This window comes from Oncorhynchus gorbuscha, linkage group LG19, assembly GCF_021184085.1.
Source record: "Oncorhynchus gorbuscha isolate QuinsamMale2020 ecotype Even-year linkage group LG19, OgorEven_v1.0, whole genome shotgun sequence".
Taxonomy (NCBI): Eukaryota; Metazoa; Chordata; class Actinopteri; order Salmoniformes; family Salmonidae; genus Oncorhynchus; species Oncorhynchus gorbuscha.
The window spans coordinates 55,532,778-55,548,102 of NC_060191.1; the positions used below are offsets into that span (position 1 = coordinate 55,532,778).

The following is a 15,325-nucleotide window of genomic DNA, read 5'->3' on the forward strand; positions in this document are numbered from 1 at the left end:
ATGATTTGATTTGAACAAATATTTGAAAACTCTGACATGTTTCGGCAGTATGGCCTTCATCAGGGAGTAGAAAGTGGCTGATGGCTTGATGGCTGAGCCCAAAGGCCTGCAGATGGCGATATTGAGTCGTTTCATCTTACTGTCCCCAAAGGAAATGAATGCAGCCTGCTACACATTCGTATCCCCATGGACCGGTTTGTATATAAAACATTCTCCATTCAGGCTGCAAAAGGTGTTGATTTCCTCATTAACTCAATTTAATGGAGAGAAGTTGAAAAGAAAGTTGGAAAATCATTTTTCTAAAGACATTTCACTGTATAATCTGTTTGTAACTCCACTCACTACTTGTGAGTATAGTCTGTTTGCTTGTGTTGTTGATCTTGGCTAGCTTGATGTTCCGATAGGTAGCTAGCTAGCTAAATAGCACTCACTCATGTGGCTGCTAGCACCTTAATGAAAAGGGACATGAGGGAAACTCTACAATATCGTGTTTTTTTAGACACATACTTTTCTTAAATATAGTTTTGTAATTGACAAAATCAAGCAGACAAGAAAAGGGCAAAGATTTAGCTGTGAGACTATTTCTGTAACCTAGGTAACCACATGTAACCACAAGAGGACAAGTACATTAGCGGCTAGTTTCTTCAACAGTGAATAGGTGACTCCGGGATGCTGGCCTTCAAGGCAGAGTTGCAAAGAAAAAGCCATTTCTCAGACTGGACAATAAAAAGAAAAGATTAAGATGGGCAAAAGAACACAGAGAAACTCTGAGACTGGTGTTTTGCGGGTACTATTTAATGAAGCTGCCAGTTGAGGACTTGTGGGGCGTCTGTTTCTCAAACTAGACACTAATGTACTTTTCCTCTTGCTCAGTTGTGCACTGGGGTCTTCCACTCCTCTTTCTATTCTGGTTCGAGACAGTTTGTGCTGTTCTGTGAATAATGGGTCTCTGTTCACCTGTGTAAATATTCCATTAAAAATCAGCCGTTTCCAGCTACAATAATCATTTACAACATTAACAATGTCATCACTGTATTTATGATCAATTTTATGTTATTTTAATGGACAAAATATGTGCTTTTCTTTTAAAAACAAGGGCATTTCTAAGTGACCCCAAACTTTTGAACGGTAGTGTACATATTAGTATTCTTATATACAGTAGAAAGAGGATTGGAGCTGTGCTACAAGTTGTCTTTAAAAAATGTCCAAATAAACATGCTTTTTGCCTGAGTACCCTCTTGCGGCAGAGCATTTCACAATGGCATGTCTCTATAAATAACTGAGCAACTCATTAAATCTGGTTTTGGTTTAGGTAACGTGAAGAAACCCATTGTGGTATGTCTGTTTGAAGTGTATGCAGGTAGCCTAGTGGTTAAGAGGTTTAGGCCAGTAACTGAAAATCATTGGTTTGAATCTCTAAGCAGACTAGGTGGAAAATGTGTCGATGTGCCCTTGAGCAAGACTCTTAACTATCACGCCCTGATCTGGTGTCGCCCATTATCCTGTGTACTTATACCTGTGTTCTCTATTTGTCTGTTGCCAGTTCGTCTTGTTTGTCAAGCTTACCAGCGTGTGTCCTGTCAGCTCCTGTTTTTCCCAGCCTCTCTTTTTCTCACCCTCCTGGTTTTTGACCCTTGCCTGTCCTGACCCTGAACCTGCCCGCCTGACCACTCTGCCTGCCCCTGACCCTGAGCCAACCTACTGTTTTGTATCTTTGCCCCTATCTGAATTTCCGACTTCTGCCTGACCTGACCCTGAGCCTGCCTGCCGTCCGGTATCTTAGCTCTGTTGCTGTAATAAACTCTGCTTGCCCACTCCCCTCCCGGAATGCTTTAATGGAGAGTCGGGCACCTGTCAGGCGTTTCTAGCTCAGTGTGCCCTAATTTTCGAGCTTCAGCCCTCCTTCTTCCCATCAGGCTATCTTGGAGAGATCCATCTCATTACGCTGATGTCCGGGATGACTCTCACCTGGGCTACTGCTGTATGGGAACAGCAGCTGGCCATATTTGTTAGCCTGGAGGAATTCTTGACAGAGGTGAAGAAGGTTTTTCACTCCCCGTTCTCCAGGAGAGAAACTGCACGGAGGATAATCCAGCTTTGGCAGGGCTCCTGCAGTGTGGCTGACTATGCTGTGGATTTTTCCGCACGCTGGCAGCGGAAAATGCTTGGAACCAGGAAGCATTGTTTGATATGTTCCTGCACTTCATTTTGGAGGAGGTCAAGTACGAGTTTGCTGCTTGGGAGTTACCTATTGATCTCGATTCCCTCATCGCTTCGACCATCTGAATCGATGGGCGACTACGGGAATGACGGAGGGAGAGGAAATTCGATTTTGCAAGCCCAGGGAACCCACCTTGCCTCCAAGTCAACCTGGAAGCTCCCGACTGTCTCATTGCCGAGAGGACCAAAATCTTCCTGACCTGCCCCGAGGGTCACTGCTTCCTGAGCCTATGCCACTAGGCAGAGCTGGGCTGTCACCAGCGGAACGGAAATACAGGATTGACACTAAGAGTTGTCTGTATTGCGGGACTCTTGGTTATTTCGTATCCTCTTGTCCTCTAAAGAAGCCAGGCTCACCGGTAGGAGCAAGGACGTTCCTGCTTCCCCTGCTCACACCCATTTTCATGCCATTTTGCTGTGGAGACCAGTCCAAATCTCTCGGTGTTCTCATTGACTCTGGGGTAGACAAGACTTTTTTGGACGCTACCCTGCGTCCGAGCTGAACATCCCCACTCAGCCCCTCTCCATTCCCATGGATGTTAGAGCACTGGACGGGTGCTCTATAGGCCGAGTCACCCACAACACCACTCCCATCCACCTATGGATGTCAGGGAACCACAGCGAGGCTATCCAGTTCCTGCTCATCAAGTCCCCTCTGATTCCCATGGTATTGGGATTATCCTGGCTCCAATGACACAATCCCCTCTTTAACTGGTCTACTGGTGCTATCATGTGCTGGAGCCCGTTCTGCCAAGGCCATTGCCTGAGTCTGCATAACCTGCCCCGGGACGTCTTCCTGGGGGTTCGAAAGGTGCCACAGACATCTCAGCCATTCCTGCGGAGCACCAGGACCTCTGGGAGGTGTTCAGCAAGGTCCGGGCCACGTCGCTTCCGCCCCACTGATCCTATGACTGCAGGATTGACCTTCTATCTAGCACCATGCCTCCCCGGGGAAGTCTGTACTCTCTTTCGGGACCGGAGACCAAGTCTGTGGATACCTACATTGGGGACTCACTGGCTACTGGATTTATCCGTCCCCCTTCCTCTCCCGCCGGAGCAGGCTTCTTCTTCATAGAGAAAATGGACCCTACCCCAAACTGAGCAAATGTGGGACAAGGGCCTTGGTCAGTGAGGTGACTAAGAACCTGATGGTCACTCTGACAGAGCTCTAGAGTCTTTCTGCGGAGATGGGAGCAAAGTACAGAGAAATCCTTGATGAATACCTGCTCCAGAGTGCTCAGGACCTCAGACTGGGATTAAGGTTCACATTCCAACAGGACAATGACACTAAGCACACAGCCAAGACAGCGAAGGAGTAGCTTCGGGACAAGTCTATGAATGTCCTTTAGTGGCCCAGCTAGAGCCCGGACTTGAACCTGATCAAACATCTCGATCAAACATCTCTAGAGAGACCTGAAAATAGCTATGCATCCAACCTGACAGAGCTTGAGAGGATTTGCAGAGAAGAATGGGAGAAACTGTAGCATCATACCCAATTAGACTCGAGGCTGTAATCGTTGCCAAAGGTGCTTCAACAAAGTACTGAGTAAAGGGTCTGAATACTTATGTAAATGTGATATATATATATATATATATTTTTTTTTTATAGATTTGCAAAAATTTCTAACAGTCTTTGCTTCGTCATTATTGGGTATTGTGTGTAGATTGATGATGGGGGGAACGATTTAATCAAATTTAGAATTTAGATCATGCTGTAACGTAATAACGTGGAAAAAATCAAGGGGTCTGAATACTTTCTGAATGCTCTGTATCTCTCCCCATCTTGTAAATACAGTGTAAATGCAGTGACTAAAAGAAATACATAGTAGCATAATTAGGAATATTTTCATCGGTGGACAGAGGATTTTCAGTTTACGTTTCATCTTCCCCTATTTTTAAAATACAGAAATCTCCAACCTCTAATTTGATCTGGCACGGCTTTTCATGCATCTGAACATTTCTGCTCCAGTTCTTTTAGGATTTTTATTTATTTCATTTTTCTTCCCATACCACAAGTAGTCAACCCTCACACTCACACCGTGCCTGATGCCCAGACTCAGGCAGTAAATCGCATCGCTTTCCTCTTGACCAGTAGGAGCATGCCACGATGGGCCCATGTCGTCATGTCAATCACTGGTCGTTGAGTAATCCCTCCTCCACTATGTCATGATACTAAAGGGGTCTTATACAAGCAATCACAAGAGTTTCTCACAGGAATTAACAGAAGGACCTCTCCTGACCTGGGAATTTTGGCCTTCAACCATTTTGCATTAAATGTTGTTCATCTGCAGGAGAGGAAATCAATATGGTCGGCTCTTGCTAATGACATTGATTTTGTGGACTTTGTGTAAATTACAAAGTACTGCATCTGACGAATGGCCCAATTGATCAGTCATCTTGGTGTCGGCTATAAGCCAGAGAAAGCATAAGCCTACAACTCTCACTGTTGGATCGAAGCCCACAGTACCTGGACTGGGTAATGATAGCTCACTTTCGATTCGTTACTCAGAGTTAACAACCAGTGGATGTATTATAAGGTCAAAGACACCATTACAGTAACCCCCATGCTGCAGCAACTTTTGAATTTATGTCCACACTTGTCATTATAAATGTATGAGTTTGTTATTCTGCTCTATTATGGCTAGATAGCTTCTAGATGGGGTACATTCTCTGCTGTAGTGCTAAATTAATAGTCTTGTACTGTAGTTAATGTGCTGTTGACAAAATCGTAATGATTTTGATTAATAGTGGAATCATCTGGATGGTTCGTGGGATCCATTCCTATAGCCAAGCCGAGGGCATGCTAAACAGCCCCCAATGCAAAACACATATCCATCTCTTGAAGTACAGTAAACTGCCCTTTTCATGTACCATTTTTGTACCGTGGACATGTATAGCCCTGCAGCAAGCATCTGATTGCATAAGCATAATCTCATTGACAAAAATAAAATCTGACATTTGCTTATATCACTGACAACCTACAACCCTGAAGATGAAAAAAAAACACAGTCAGCCACTTATACCACTGACAAATGTAATTTCTCTCACCCTGAGCATTTCAGATAATTAGAAAACAAGATGATGATTTATCTTGTCAAAGAACATTATATCCATGTCTTTGTCAATGCAACAGCAACAGATATAAAGGAAATACATCAAATGGTCTTGTAAGATACTCTGATTGTCATTCTCTCAGCACATTATTAATATGTCAGTACACTGTTTATTAGAACCTGCTTCAATATCACAAATCAACATCATATGAGACCCTCTACCATTTACCATTCAAGCCTAGCTAAGCGAATAAGCTTATTTTTTAATCCTCCTTGACAAACTGAACAGAAAACACACATCGGCAGGTATTGCAATTTACAAGAGAAAACAGGGTGTTTTGTGTCCCCGTGCAGCCTGCATCGTGTTACCAGCCGTCATTCTCTGTGTGTGTGTGTGTGTGTGTGTGTGTGTGTGTGTGTGTGTGTGTGTGTGTGTGTGTGTGTGTGTGTGTGTGTGTGTGTGTGTGTGTGTGTGTGTGTGTGTGTGTGTGTGTGTGTGGGGGGGGCATGTGTCATGTGTCATGTGGGGGGGGGGCATGTGTCACTGTCGTACCGGACACCCCCGCAGCCCCCTAATATTCATATGTACTAGGAATCTAAGTGTTTGTTTCTTGGGCTTCAGGAATGTGACTGGAAAAGTGCCTTAGGGCTTGAAAGTGATTTTTTTCATTTTCAGACTGAGAGCCTAATGCGTCTTAGGTAGTTCTTTATGATGTTTTGTTTAGAAAGCAATCTCCCCGTAGAAGTTACAGGGATGGTGAAAACAGCAGGATTGCAGTAGCACCATCAGGGAAACTGGGTAGAAGGGAGTTGTGCTTCAAATACGGTAGTTTTGCAACATCTTTAATTGAGCATCTCATTCTCTTTAATTGCTGGCCTCAACACATTATGGAAAGAGATAAACTGTATAGGAAGCTCTGGGGACAGGTCGTCTGGACACGGGACAGCCAATAAATGAGCAGATGCAAGGAGGTTATCATACTTAGCGGACAACAGTTCTTGAGGGCTTGATTTCATTCATACAGGTGAACCAGTGTTTGAATTGTGTGGTTGCAAATATCAATAGTTCCTTGTCTCTGATATATCTTGGGATGCATTATTCAACACTAAGTTTACATTGTGTGCAGTTCAATGGACATAGGCCTATAATGTCTCAGGAAAGACTCTCTGGGTTGGCAATACTCAGTATAGAAAACAGTCTTGCGCACAACCTGGACCTTTAACCAGTGGTGAAAACATTTGCACACAAAAAAGCAAGTTGGATTTAATTTAATGTAATTTAAATTACCTTGATTATTGCAGCCCATTTGTGTAGGCTATTAGCCAGACGAAAACCGCTAAATTCAACAATAAATAGTGGTCGAAAATATCATCAAGCTGACTACTGTTTTCCACAGTTAGGCTATTTGATATGTCATTTTTATAAAACGTTTATAAATAGCAGCTAAATAGCAGCTAAATATTGTATATAAAGTAGCTATAGATAGTACACATTATAATGAAACAATCCCTAGTAAGCTAATGTTTTGAGGGTGGACTGACTATATTATTTGGTCCAGAGAAACTGTGTTACCCAGTGCTGTGTGTGCATGTGTGCCCGCGTACGAGCGTTACATTGTGTCAGCTGAACTCACTGCAGCACACACACAGCTCTTTAGATAAAAATAGCCAGAGGAACCCTGGCCTTGAGGTGATGGCCAGTGTTTTTAAGGGGACAGAAACACATTCCAGTGTTCTATTGACTCCCAGGCTTAAGAGGGATCCAGGTCCAGTATGTGGGTGAATGGGCTCTGTTGTGCTGCTGCTGGATGCTAAATGAATGCTGCAGAGAGGTGACATCTCTCTCCCACACATGCCTCTTCAAGTTTGATGGCCCTGAGAAGTGACTGTGGATGGGGATGGAGAGGAGGGGTGTGTAGAGACCCCCGTGGCGTAGTGTTATAAAAGTCCATGGATTCTTCCAATCCCAACTCTGAGAAGAGCTGTTGAAAAATGGTGGTGAACAACATGCACTGGTTTACTTCAAAGTCATTTTTTTAAATGTGGAATATACCGTATGTTTTATGTTTAATCACAAATAAGAATGCCCTGCTGATAATGATGTAGCTAGTGGAGCTGCTACGCCCAAAGACCCTAGTCATCAAAGAGCTTCCTGGTGTGTTTATTGTTGCCTACATGCACTGCTGTTGTTTTTAATGTTCTCAGAAGAGTTGGGGGATGAAACAATTTCCCCTTATTTATAGACCAAATATGCCTGTTTTATTCCTTTATCCAACATCTTTGTTGTTGTGTAAATGTTGAAATGGATATAAAGATGTCCTCGGGTATGCATCGCTTTAAAAGAGAGAAGAAACTTAGTCCCAGGGATATGAAAGGGAGGGAGGGTGGGGAGAGAGTTCAAATACAGTTTTGTCTGTTTACTGAACATTCTTCCCCAATATCTCTCCTTCTGTGCGATTTCAAAGAAGAGCATGTCAAACGTAAAAAATCATTACTAACAGATTCATGAATATGTCAAATATATTATATTGTTGTTGTATTATGTAACATTTGCATGATATAATCACATATAGTTTACTCGTGTAGTGCAGACACATTTGTATAATGCACACTCAGCCCACATATAATTCACATGTTAACCTAGATTTTGAAATTGTATGGAAAAACATCCATTGTACATTATAAGGTGGGTTTAATACTTAATTTGAAACGTGAACAAATACTGGATTCAGAGTCAACCAACCAGGTTTCAGAGCATTTTGTTTTATTCTGTACGTAATTTGTGGATGTCCACCACACATTTCATATATGTCACGAGTTACAATCCATATTATACAGCATGTTATAAATTTACTGAATGTACAATATGTAACAATTTTTTTAAATGTATAATATGGTATAGACATAGTATATAGTATGTGCATAGTCACTTTACACCTACCTACATACAGTGGGGAGAACAACTCCTACTTACAAAGCATGTAGAGGTCTGTAATTTTTATCATAGGTACACTTCAACTGTGAGAGACGGAATCTAAAACAAAATCCAGAAAATCACATTGTATTGATTTTTAAGTCATTAATTAGCATTTTATTGCATGACATAAGTATTTGATCACCAACCAACCAGTAAGAACTCCGGCTCTCACAAATCTGTTAGTTTTTCTTTAAGAATCCCTCCTGTTCTACACTCATTACCTGTATTAACTGTACCTGTTTGAACTTGTTACCTGTATAAAAGACACCTGTCCACACACTCAATCAAACAGACTCCAACCTCTCCACAATGGCCAAGACCAGAGAGCTGTGTAAGGACATCAGGGACAGTTAGCCTAGTGGTTAGAGCGTTGGACTAGTAATCAAAAGGTTGCAAGATTAAATCCCCGAGCTGACAAGGTAAAAATCGGTCATTCTGCCGCTGAACAAGGCAGTTAACCTACTGTTCCTAGACCGTTATTGCAAATAAGAATTTGTTCATAACTGACTTGCCTAGTTAAATAAAATATAAACATTTGAGTCAATTGGAGGTGTACCTGTGGATGTACTTTGCTTGACATCAAGGGAAAATCAAAAGAAATCAGCCAAGACCTCAGAAAACAAATTGTAGACCTCGACAAGTCTGGTTCATCCTTGGGAGCAATTTCGAAATGCCTGAAGGTACCACGTTCATCTGTACAAACAATAGTACGCAACAATAAACACCATGGGACCACGCAACCGTCATACCTCTCAGGAAGGAGACGCGTTCTGTCTGCTAGAGATGAACGTACTTTGTTGCGAAAAGTGCAAATCAATCCCAGAACAACAGCAAAGGACCTTGTGAAGATGCTGGAGGAAACAGGTACAAAAGTATCTATATCCACAGGTAAATGAGTCCTATATAACCTGAAAGGCTGCTCAGGCAGGAAGAAGCCAATGCTCCAAAACCGCCATAAAAAGCCAGACTACAGTTGGCAACTGCACACGGGTACAAAGATTGTACTTTTTGGAGAAATGTCCTCTGGTCTGATGAAACAAAAATAGAACTGTGTGGTCGCAAAATGGGTCTTCCAAATGGACAATGACCCCAAGCATTCTTCCAAAGTTATGACAAAATGGCTTAAGCACAATAAAGTCAAGGTATTGGAGTGGCCATCACAAAGCCCTGACCTCTATCCCATAGAAACTTGTGGGCAGAACTGAAAAAGCTTGTGTGAGCAACGAGTCCTACAAACCTGATTCTGTTACACCAGCTCTGTCAGGAGGAATGGGCCAAAATTCACCCAACTTAATGTGGGAAGCTTGTGGAAGCTTACCTGAAACATTTGACCCAAGTTAACCTCTTCCTCCTACCCCCTAATTTTTCGAACATTCTGTTAAAAATCGCGCAACATTTCAGCGCCCTGCTACTCATGCCAGGAATATAGTATATGCATATGATTAGTATGTGTGGATAGAAAACACTCAGATGTTTATAAAACTGGTTAAATCACGGCTGTGACTATAACAGAACGTGCGTTTCATCGAAAAGCACAGGAAAACCTGATCACTGAAAATGGAAATAAATATCCTTACTTCCAGGAATTGTTCAAAGTGAACCGAATTACATGAGACCGAGGTTTCAGTGCCTACAGCTTCCACACGATGTCTAGAGTCTTGTCATTTGATGCAGCTTTGATTCTTGGTTGAACCGAATAAAGGGAACCACTTCCCTCCGGTCTCCGACCGGATGTTTTGGTTGAGCTCTCTCCGGACATGTTTTTCCAGACGACACCTATAGAATTTACATCGCCTCCTGATGAATTTTATCGCTTATTAACGTGTACTAATACCTAAAGTTGCATTACAAAAGTATTTTGAAGTGTTTTGTGAAAGTTTATCGTCGACTTTTTGAATTTTAAAAAATGACGTTATGTTATGAAACGCTATTTTTTTCGTTTATCACACAGTCTACATAGAACGATATCTAGGCTATATATGGACCGATTTAATCGAAAAAAGACCCAATAGTGATTATGGGACATCTAGGAGTGCCAACAAAGAAGATGGTCAAAGGTAATGAATGTTTTATATTTTATTGTGCGGTTTGTGTAGCACCGAATATGCTAATTATTTTGTTTACGTCCCCTGCGGGTCTTTTGTGGTGTTACATGCTATCAGATAATAGCTTCTCATGCTTTCGCCGAAAAGCATTTTAAAAATCTGACTTGTTGCCTGGATTCACAACGAGTGTAGCTTTAATTCAATACCCTGCATGTGTATTTTAATGAACGTTTGAGTTTTAACTAATACTATTAGCATTTAGCGTAGCACATTTGCATTTCCAGAGGTCTAGATGGGACGCCTGCGTGCCAGGTAGGAGCAAGAGGTTAAACAATTTAAAGGCAACGCTACCAAATACTAATTGAGTGTATGTAAAAGTCTGACCCACTGGAAATGTGATGAAAGAAATAAAAGCTGAAATAAATCATTATCTATATTGTTATTCCTACATTTTGTCACGCCCTGACCTTAGAGATCCTTTATTCTCTATTTTGGGTTACGTCGGGGTGTGACTAGGGTGGGCATTCTAGTTTCATTATTTCTCGGTTGGCCTGGTATGGTTCCCAATCAGAGGCAGCTGTCTATCGTTGTCTCTGATTGGGGATCATACTTAGACAGCCTTTTCCCATCTGTTTGTTGTGGGATCTTGTTTTTGTGTAGTGCCTCTGAGCACTGCATTTGCTTCACGTTTCATTACTCTTTATTGTTTTTGTGAGTTTCATTGAATAAACATGTGGAACTCCACGCACGCTGCGCCTTGGTCCGTTAATTCTACAAACGCTCGTGACACATTTCACATTCTTAAAATAAAGTGGTGATCCTAACTGACCTAAAACAGGGACTTTTTACTAGGATTAAATGTCAGTAATTATGAAAAAATGTGTTTAAATGTATTTGGCTAAGGTGCATGTTATTTTATTGTATTACTTTTTACTTTAGTTTATTTAGTAAAAATTGTATTAATACTATTTCTTGAACTGCATTGTTGGTTAAGGGTAAGTAAGTATTTCCTGTTGTATTCGGTGCATGTGACATAACATTTGATTTGATTTGATGGTTCAAATTTGCTAAATGGAATGTATGATATGTTACGAATTCTAGCTAGGTGACTATGTGGCTAATGTTAGCAACCTTTGTTTTTGCCTTAAGTAATCATCTGTCTTATGTAACCAAACGTAGCATATCATTCTAATTTGAGTGTCCAGGCTGAGTCAACAGGACCATATCACACCTTTCTATCCTTCCCATAGAATAGACAGTGTTTGTCTTCTTCTTCCCACTCAGAGTAATGGATTTACTATGCCCTGATGTAATCACAGCAGGAGTGTAGCAGGCTCTTGAAGATGCTGTTATTTAGCACTAGATCACAGCAGATAGGTGGGTCTTTGTTTTCCCCAACAGACCTAAGAGATGTTTATTCAGTGATTCACCAAGAAAAAATGATCCTATGCCAGTTCCCTAAAGAAGCAGTTGGCTTCTCAGATCAATTGATTGTCTATCAAGGATGCTGTGTGCTGTCAATTACCATGAGGACCCTCCAGGGTTCATCCCTACCAAAAAAAAGAGCAGCTGATTAAGTGGAACTGATAAAAATGGCTTTAAAGTTGTTTTATTGTCCAACCAAATTAGTTGTAGGCAGATCACTGGATATGTGCTTATTTGTTGTCTTATTTTTTTATTCATATTGACCCTGACCTCTGACATGACCTTTGACCTTGGTACACCCAGAGGAATACGTTTCAATTACATTTTGTTTTTACACCAACTTATGTTCATATATTTATTTGTATATGTCGGTCAGTCTCATATAGTTTGATACTTGTATCAGCAAAGAACAATCAATAATGAAACCAAGGTAAAAGGCAGTGACTGACGTAAGTGATGAGCCCCCCCCCATTTTCTCCATAACACAACACAATGGAGGCAGGATATTTGTCCACATGATAAAGCATGGTTTAAATGTATAAAAATGTTTTGCCCATTTGCCCATTTGCTTGGTAGGGCAGTATATGCTACATACTCAATTTGGATAGATACTGTATTCCCCATCAATTAAGTTGGACACTACAGCAGGCTGTATGGTTAGTGAGATCTAACTTACAATGCTTTGTAGAGCACACTTTGGATTCCTATCAGGTTATGAGACAGGTTCTCCAGAGGTATGGATATTAGCATAGACACACAGAGAATCCCAGGTGGAACATATCTTCTTGGACCTCTCAGTCCTGATGCTCCTCATATCTTATTCTCACTGATCCTCCCTGTTTGTTGATCCTGAGACCTCAGACCATTATTGACTCTGGAGTTGAGTGTTGTTTGTGAATAATTTATTATTCCTCTTCCTCCCTCCATCTGGCTCTCCCTTTCTGTGTGTGTGTGTGTGTGTGTGTGTGTGTGTGTGTGTGTGTGTGTGTGTGTGTGTGTGTGTGTGTGTGTGTGTGTGTGTGTGTGTGTGTGTGTGTGTGTGTGTGTGTGTGTGTGTGTGTGTGTGTGTGTGTGTGTGTGTGTGTGTGTGTGTGATCGCGTCTGTGTGTGTTAACAGGGATGACCTGCCAGGCCCGGAGCTCTTATCTGGACAAAGAGGTGTTGTGGGGCTGGCGTTTCACCCCGGTCCTGTCTCTGGAGAAGGGCTTCTACGAGGTGGACTACAACAGCTTCCACGACATCTACGAGACCAACACACCGTCGTGCAGCGCTAAAGAGCTAGCCGCTACACTACGAGAGGGCCAGCTCCTCCCCACGCTCTCTTCGCTGACGCCCGAGCCCCCCAAACCCTACACCCTGGAACCCCTGTCCACCCACAACCCACTCACCAAAGAGGTGGACAAGGGGGAGGAGGGGGAGAGGGGAGAGATCAACGGCTCGGCTGCAGCTCTGGAAGACCAGCCCGGACTGGACTGACTACTTCAGATAAGCCAAACCAGAGACAAAGTTACTAAAGACTATGCCTCATTTAGTCAATGGCCAGCTTGTTCCATTGCATTGCTTGGAGATAAAATACCCCCCCCCCATGCAATAATTCTCTAGAGTGTCAATCTGTAGTATATATTTGTTTTGCAGACACAAATACACACAAACAAACATACACATACACAATTATACAAACATATAATACACATAATATGCTCCAGATTGGTCGTATTGTCTTTTTATATTTGAGGCGACCACATATTTCCATTACAGTAGTAATAGCTCAAGTGATATACTGTATAACCTGAAGTGGAACAGGTAGCCATGACGAACGAATATCACAGCTTACAAATGATCCAATATCCTAAATTTAGAGATTGTTGATTCCGCTTCCGACAGAATATGTGCGGACCAGATCATTATCTTAAATCCCATCACGCGTTGTTATTACAGTAGTCCACTATGGAATCTCTTAACTGAAGGCAATATGTACGCAGCCGCGCTTTAGCCCTCCTTCGTACCTGTAGGCAGGAAGTAGAGCTCAGCTCAGTTCAGCTCGCCGCTATAGATCAAGCGCTGTCTCTTTGTCCAATCACCCTCGTATTTTGTCCAATCTCCCTTGCGGTTCCACTGTCATGCTTAATCGCATTACGTGTGACGAATATACTAGAGCAAAACACAGAACCCAGAGAGTCCCTCAGTATTGGACCCAGAGGAACGGGCAGTACCTCATTTTGATATTCATGATACATAAGCACAAGCCCTGTGACCCTGATGTGCCCCCCTTCCCTCCATCCCTGTTCCCCCTCCTGCCCCTGACTGGTGCATATTTTAGTGCATGGTGTTGAGTATAGGCTACTGATGATACAAGCAGGTTTATAATGATATGTACGCTCATAAGTATTTCTTCCCTGCACTGTGACATAAGCTTTTTGTGCTATTCATCTTATTTCACCTTTGGTTAGTTATGTTTAAATCAAAGCTAAATAAAATGCAATTGTATTGGTCGCGTACACAGATTTTGCAGATGTCCAGATTCAGTTTTATTCTACCCATAGTCCTGGTCTGGACTCAGGTAGCTACTGTTGTCTCTGCTTGAGAGAGTGTATGACTCTGTCGCTTGTCCTGTGTGTCACATTTTCTACAGTTTTCTTTTGAGGATGTGTATGACAGAGCTTGCATGATAATGAACTGTCCCCTCGACATAGCAAGTTTAATACACTGCTAATAATACAGGGTATTTTCTAGGCATGCAAACTACAATGAACAATTTCTACAGATATTGTAAACCAATATATTGATGATAGCTAAGATGACAAATCTCTTAAATTGAACCCTTCTCCCCCTTCTATAACATTTATTTGCATTTCTCCAAACACTTGTCCCATCAATGTATTTTATTTCACTGTGACATTGTAGCATCATATTTATGCCATTTGCATAAAGATCCTTTATCATTAGAGAAAATAACTTCTCCCATAGGTGGAATGTCATCTGTTTTATGTGTGTTCTCATTGGAATAAACCTAATATGGCCAAAAGCACAGTACAGTATGTTTCTGTTAGAGAACTGTGCGCGTGTGTGTGCATGTGTATGTGGGTGTCTGTGTCTGACTGTCTGCGTGTGTGTGTGTGTGTGTTTGTTAGTTTGTTAATTGATTTAGTCCTCTGTAAGTATGTGTGGTTAGGAGTTATTTTCCTGACAGAGAGAGCTAGTGGAAGTGACAGTATACAGCCCAAGCTGCTGTATACTCGTCATCAAGCTCGAGGCCCTGGGTCTCGACCCCGCCCTGTGCAACTGGGTACTGGACTTCCTGACGGGCCGCCCCCAGGTGGTGAGGGTAGGCAACAACATCTCCTCCCCGCTGATCCTCAACACGGGGGCCCCACAAGGGTGCGTTCTGAGCCCTCTCCTGTACTCCCTGTTCACCCACGACTGCGTGGCCACGCACGCCTCCAACTCAATCATCAAGTTTGAGGACGACACAACAGTGGTAGGCTTGATTACCAACAAACGACGAGACGGCCTACAGGGAGGAGGTGAGGGCCCTCGGAGTGTGGTGTCAGGAAAATAACCTCACACTCAACGTCAACAAAACTAAGGAGATGATTGTGGACTTC

The 15,325-nt window shown here is 42.3% G+C and overlaps 1 protein-coding gene across 1 annotated transcript in view; it reads left to right on the forward strand.

The window, feature by feature from the left end:
* The window catches only part of LOC124006403 (G protein-activated inward rectifier potassium channel 4-like), a 42,251-nt gene extending 27,503 nt beyond the window's left edge, over positions 1-14,748 (forward strand). The window contains exon 4 of the mRNA XM_046316399.1: positions 12,838-14,748. Coding sequence (XP_046172355.1) covers positions 12,838-13,196 — 359 coding nt within the window. The 3' untranslated portion in view covers positions 13,197-14,748. The remainder of the gene's footprint in view (positions 1-12,837) is intronic.
* The last annotated feature ends 577 nt before the right edge of the window (positions 14,749-15,325 follow it).